Source organism: Solanum tuberosum, unplaced genomic scaffold (genome assembly GCF_000226075.1).
Source record: "Solanum tuberosum cultivar DM 1-3 516 R44 unplaced genomic scaffold, SolTub_3.0 scf00025, whole genome shotgun sequence".
NCBI lineage: Eukaryota > Viridiplantae > Streptophyta > Magnoliopsida > Solanales > Solanaceae > Solanum > Solanum tuberosum.
In genome coordinates this window covers 180,753-187,211 of record NW_006238951.1, presented here as the reverse complement: position 1 = coordinate 187,211, position 6,459 = coordinate 180,753, and the positions used below count along the sequence as shown (strand labels likewise).

Genomic DNA, 6,459 nt, shown 5'->3' with positions numbered 1-6,459 from the left:
GCAGGTGTCCACGCATGCTGATGTTTGGGTCGTGACATAAATAATCTGGGGTCAACATTTATATTCTTGATGCGTTAATTGTTAGTGGTTAATATTGATAAGTCATTACAGTAATTGGAGATGAAAATAAGTTTTTGATGTGGATTGAGTTAAGGAGAATGGGTATTAAAGTGGAGCATGCATTAATTAATTAACATTGTGCAAAAGGATAACATAGAGGGACTCAGAAGAGGAGAAATGAATTTAGTTCTCTGTTTAGAAAATAAATGTGATTCATATATTTTAAAGGAATAAAAAAAAAGTATGCAATACAGAATGCCAGTTTTATATATACCATACCATACAATTATAGAAATGACAAAATTAAATAAAAACTAGTGAAATAAGAGTTGTGAGGGTGAACCTAAGCCCTCTGCTTTTGATCAAGAATCATTTGTGGGGAGAGTCCCCATTTCTCAAATGTTTTATCATCATGATGTAATGCTAGACTGTACTTGCCTTCATGTCCTAATTCCAAGATACGAATCTCACCATTTTTTGGACTTATTAGGCTTTCCACTTCTTCTGCCGTCCATTTAAATAATCTCATCAGTATAATTCGAATGGTAAGTCCATGACTGATTATAACGATATTCAGATTGTCGCTACCAGTTTCACATATTTCCTCCATCTCTATATCCCTCCACAGCGATTCCATAAAACCTGTATTTCATAAGTTAACTAGATCAGATTAAGTTATAACACCAATATTTTTTATTTATTTTTTGTTTCCCACCCGGTATTCGGAGTCCACAATGGAGCTCCGACTAAATTCGGATCGCGCTCTGCAGGGCCCTTTCGACAGTGGCGCTCCCAACAAAATTTTCTCCATACCCAGGACTCAAACACGAAACCTCTGATTAAGCCCACAACCCATGTTGGTTATATAACACCAATATTGCAATCCAATAGTAAATGGTTTCTACTCAATCTTATTTGTTCTATTTTCAAGGTAATATTTGTGCATAAACTTTTATATTACAATATTCAATGTGATGTATTATATTTTTTAAAAAAAATTATTCTAAAAATAATAATACAATTTTTTTATATTTAAAAATAAATTTATTTTAATCTTTTTATTTTAAACTTATGAGATGATTCATATATTCACATAAATATCTATTATCTTTTTTTTTGTCTGGTCATTCAGCAATTTTTTATATGTGAATACACAACTATTTTAAAATTGGCTTAGATCATATATCAATTTTTTAATGTCAAATCAAATAATCTATATTACTTTAAAAGCATGAAGTTTCTTAGAGATGTTGATTGAACTTTTTGACCTTCATTAAAGATTCTAAAAATAAACAAAATTGTCATTTACCATTTTTCTCAAGTAATTGTCACTTAATTATTATCCTAATATTTAGGATTTCAAAATTAATTAAAGTTAGTTTTATTAAATCTTTACTTATTTGCAAGAGTTAAGAACTCATAATATTTAGTACTATTTTAAAATTTACTAAAAATTTGCTTGTTAAATCATTACTTATTTAAAACATATTTAAGGCCTAACATTTAATACTTTAAATCAAAGACAACACACGTACTTGGATCGGAGTTCATATAAGGAAAATTTCAATTGAAAAAAATTACGTGTAACCTAAATAAACAAATTGTAGTTTATTTGAAATTCTTTGGTTATTCTCTGTAATATTCTAAATAATTTAAAATAGCGATTTATTAACAACAGTTATATTATTGACAATCATAACTTTAAAATTTATATGCACATTAATTATTAAGAAATAGTAAAAGAGAGTTATAATGATAAGGGCAAAATTGACATTACATAGAATAGAAGGGGACAATGTCACTTGTTCCAAGTTGGAGGTGCTTAATTTTTAAAAACAAATTACAAGTCTGGGGGAGGGAGGGGGAAATAATGCACCCTTTTTAAATAAAAATAAGGTACTGCCTATCAACTTATATTATAATTTTTTAAGAGATAAGTATTGAAAACACTCCTAAATTTGAAATGAATTATTACTTTAGTCCTTCAAGTAGAGGAGTGTTTTTAAGACTGTCAATAGTTAGGGGACTAAAGTAATAATTTACGTCAAATTTAGGAATGTTTATGAAAAAAACATTTACAATGTATCATTTTTAACCCCAGTAGTTCAAAAGTTATACAACTATATTGATGTAATGACATATTTAAAATTATATGCTTCAAAAATAAAAAATTCCTACATGTTGTGTCAATTCATACTGTGTAACATAAATGGAGGGTTAAATAGATAGCACATCCCTCATTATTACTTTATTTGATGGAGATCCAGTTAATATTGGAGAGTGAATTTTTTTTTTCATATACACTTTAAATATATTGAATTATTAATTATTATTTTATTTACTATAATTTTTATATAATTTTTAAATATATAATCTTCTTAAGTTGGAAAATTTATATTCAGAGTTTAATAAAATTTGGATAATTTAGTATTCATAATTCAAATTCATTCATGTCACATAAAGTGAGAAAGAAGCAGAAGTTGTATGCGTTTGTTAAAATAAAAAATAACGGGAACAATCCGCACAAATCATCGGATTTACTTGGCTAGAAAGTTAGTCAACTACATAAAAAGCAACTGAAATAAATTAATTGAATTGAAAGCTGGCGAAATTACAAATAAATATTTCTTCTGTCTCAATTTATGTGACTTCCTTTTCTTTTTAGCAAGTTTAAAAAAGAATGACATATTTCTATATTAAATAACAATTTAACTATAAAATATCTATTTTACCCTTAGGGCCTGTTTGAAAGGACACCCTGGTAATTAGATTTGGTGTAATTACAATGTTTTTCCTACTTGGTTGGACAAGTAATTACTTGATCAACAGATACTTAATGTAATTGGCAGGGGGTAATTATACTTTCCAATTCTTTGGCTGTGAATTGTTGGTAATTACATGGTGTAATTACCAGCTGATTACTTTTTAATTTTTTTTTTATTTCTATTTTTTTTGTTTTAATTTTTTACTTCTATTATTTTAAGTTCTTTTTTTTTTATTATTCTAAAAATTTCTAAAAGTTTGTTTTTTATTTTATATAATTATATTTCATTTTCTTCTCGTTCTCAACCTTACTTCATGTTATTCTATGCAATTTTTTCGTATTATCTATTTCTTTATGCCATGCTTATTTTCTCATTAGCATAATTCTATTAGTATTCTAATTTTTAAATTAAAATAGAATTTATTGTTAAGTGAGGTTATAGACTTATGTTTTTTTTTAAAAATAAAAATAAATCATATTTATGCATGCTATATTGAAATTTGCGATAAGAGTGTTATGTTAAATTTTTTGTTTTGAATTTATAACTTATGTTATATTTTCAGTTTCATTTGTTTTAGTAATATTGAATTCACATTGCAAGTTATTTTTTAATTAGACCTGATAGATTATCTTTTTGTCAAACATTTTATAATTTATGACATTTTATTTATATATTAATCTTTTTTATCAAACATGCATTTCACAATGTTAGTAGATACTTCATACTTTTAGTTTTTATGATCAATTCAATTGAAATATATTAATTTGAAAAAATATAAATCAATTAGTTTTTCATAATATTAGTTAAGAACGTATGTTTATTAATTAATATATTTTCAAAAAAATAATATATATCTTAAATATTTAATTTAATATCATTTATATAGTTTCTTATTTGTCTAGTATAAATTTTAAATAATTAATTTATATTTTTAAAATTTAATATAATATTATAATTACAATTGTGCATCCAAACAAAACATGTGTAATTACACTGTGACATCCAAATAGGACATGAGTAATTACATTGTGGCAACCAAACAGGTCAGTGTAATTACTAGGCTGGACTACCCTAGTAATTATACCAATTTCAATTACCAGGTGACTTTCCAAATAGATCCATAATGAAATGATTTACAATCACACAAATTTATATCATTAATTTTGGACCATAAATTTTAAAATCTCCTTTTCTTTCTTAAACTTTGTGTCGAATCAAACTATCTCACATAAAATAGGACAGAGGGAGTGGAGTATGTATTAGAAAAAGTGATGAGTTGAATAAAAAGTTACCTGAAACTCGATCGTAGACATCGGCGGCGGATTCTCCATGGGGAAAGCGGTAGAAGAACTTGCCATATCTCTCTCGTTCCTTCTTATACTCCTCCATCTTCTCTGTATTCTGAAATTTAGCATAGTCCATTTCTCTTAACCTGCATTCTTCTCTTACCCCAATGATTTCGTTGCTAGAAAACGATTCACTTATCTCTTTCAATGTCTCACGAGTGCGCAAGAATGGAGATACATAAAAATAAACTTTGCAGTTTCCAACCACGCTTCGGATAACCTCTCCAGCATTTTTGGCTTCCTCTTTGCCTTTCTCTGTAAGTTGCACTTTATGGTCAGGTACGGCGGTGTACACATTTTTGTCTTCGTTACCTTCACTTTCACCATGGCGCACCAGTATGATCCTCTTCGGCCATCGCCTCTCTTTACTTCTGTTATTGCTATTGTTGTTTCCCATTTGTCTTGCTCAAACTTCAACCTCCATTCATCTATTTATTATACATGTTGTATCGATGTGATCGCCGATCGGCATGCGTAGGTTAATTGTATTTTATTCTCCGAACCTAATGATGATGACCAACATATATACGTGCTCTATCATTACAATTTTGGTTTATTGAAAGGAAAAACACATGGGCTTAGGCATAAATAATTAATTAGCGATCATTATAGCTGTAGCATGCTGTGTTTTTTGTTATTCAAAGGAACAACAGTTGACCGTGCCATAATAAATAATGGACCTGCCGAAAACATGGAAACTTATATTAATATTGGTCATACCTGCCCGCTCTCATATTATATATCATATATCATAGATTCATAATACATAAACATCTCATATGACCGTGTTCTCTAATTTTGAATGTGTATAAGTAGACACGTAAATTTATATAAAATTAAATAAGTAAACTAACAGAGGCGTATTTAGAGGGGGTTATGTGAATTCACGTGAACTCATGCTCCCCTCTCTAGATCATACATAGTAGTGTTATATTTTTCAAAAAATATTTAAATATAGAAATGTGAACCTACATTAAAACTAGCATATAATAATATGGTGTTGATTGGGGAGGTGCACCTCTCTAAGCAAAGATAGAAATATAAATCTTATATACCTATCTTATTTTTTTTAGTAACACTCCTCCAAGTGGTTATTGGTAACACTTTTGGCGTTTCAATTAATTTTTCTTTTGTTTTATTGCTTTAATTTTTCAAAATTTTCAAGTGTGTTACATGGAATTCCTAAAAAAAATATAGCACTGTAATTTTTTTTTATTAATTAAATCAAATATGTAAATTTAAATTTTAAACTATTACTCCCTCCGTTTCAAAAAGAATTCCTTTTTAGTCTGTTTAAAAAAGAATGACCCTTTTCCTTTTTGGTAACATTTTACTTTCAACTTTCCACGTGGCATGTTTAAGACCACAAGATTTAAAAGGGCAATTTTGTACATTTGACATAACTTTAATTTAGGGCCACAAGATTCAAAAAATCTTCTTTATTTTCTTAAACTCCGTGCCAAGTCAAAACTAGGCCACTCTTTGTGAAACGGAGGGAGTAGTTTTAAATATGTTAGATCTATAATTTTTAAAATTTAACGGTTCAGTGTTAAGAATGTAAAGATCAAATCGATCAAATTTATATCCTAGATGCATCTTTTCGTATAATAGTGCACTCATCCTTCCGAAATCCTGGATACACTTCTGGCTGTAAACAAATGTATCATTTGTTGCATAACACACATAGAACACTATGTAGGATGTGAATTACCACACAAGGCATTACATAGAACACATGTGTCTACTTATTTAACTCTATACAAATTTAAGTGTATGTGTGTGCACACTCAGAATTGAAGGACATATATATCAAATGAGGACAATCTAAATGACACATTTATGTATTATATTAAGCAAATCTCGCTTGTACAAGCCTATTTATGTTTTTTTTCCTATAGGTAATAATTAGGAAGAGATGGTAAGTTAGCCCCTCATTGGTAAAAGTGGTTTTAATCCCTTGGTTTAGAACTTGAATTATGTCATTAAACTTTGTGAAATGGTCCAACTTTGCTGGTCAATAATTGAGATGAAATATACCACTACCTTAAAATATGATTCAATATTTCCTTATTTACTGATCGTACTAAAAAATGAAATTAGCTACCTAGCCCATTGCTATTTCGCTCGTAGATAACATAAATTTATCGCTCATTCATCGTTCAATAGGATTAGTGACGAATTTTCTTGTTTAGCTATAAAATTTGCACGTCGCTTAATCTTGTTTTTAGGTAGTACTAGTTTTACGCACGTGTGTTGCACGTGAATATGAAATCGTGCACTACACTATT

At 28.5% G+C, this 6,459-nt stretch overlaps 1 protein-coding gene across 1 annotated transcript; it reads right to left on the bottom strand.

The window, feature by feature from the left end:
- Window positions 1–286: 286 nt before the first annotated feature.
- Window positions 287–4,644, bottom strand: LOC102587543 (phosphoglycerate mutase-like protein AT74). The gene is made up of 2 exons (XM_006341276.2): window positions 4,118–4,644; window positions 287–702 (listed from the first exon to the last, which is right to left on the bottom strand). The coding sequence occupies exons 1-2, from the start codon at window positions 4,566–4,568 to the stop codon at window positions 404–406; spliced, it is 750 nt and encodes a 249-aa protein (XP_006341338.1). The 5' UTR covers window positions 4,569–4,644; the 3' UTR covers window positions 287–403.
- Between the last annotated feature and the right edge of the window lie 1,815 nt (window positions 4,645–6,459).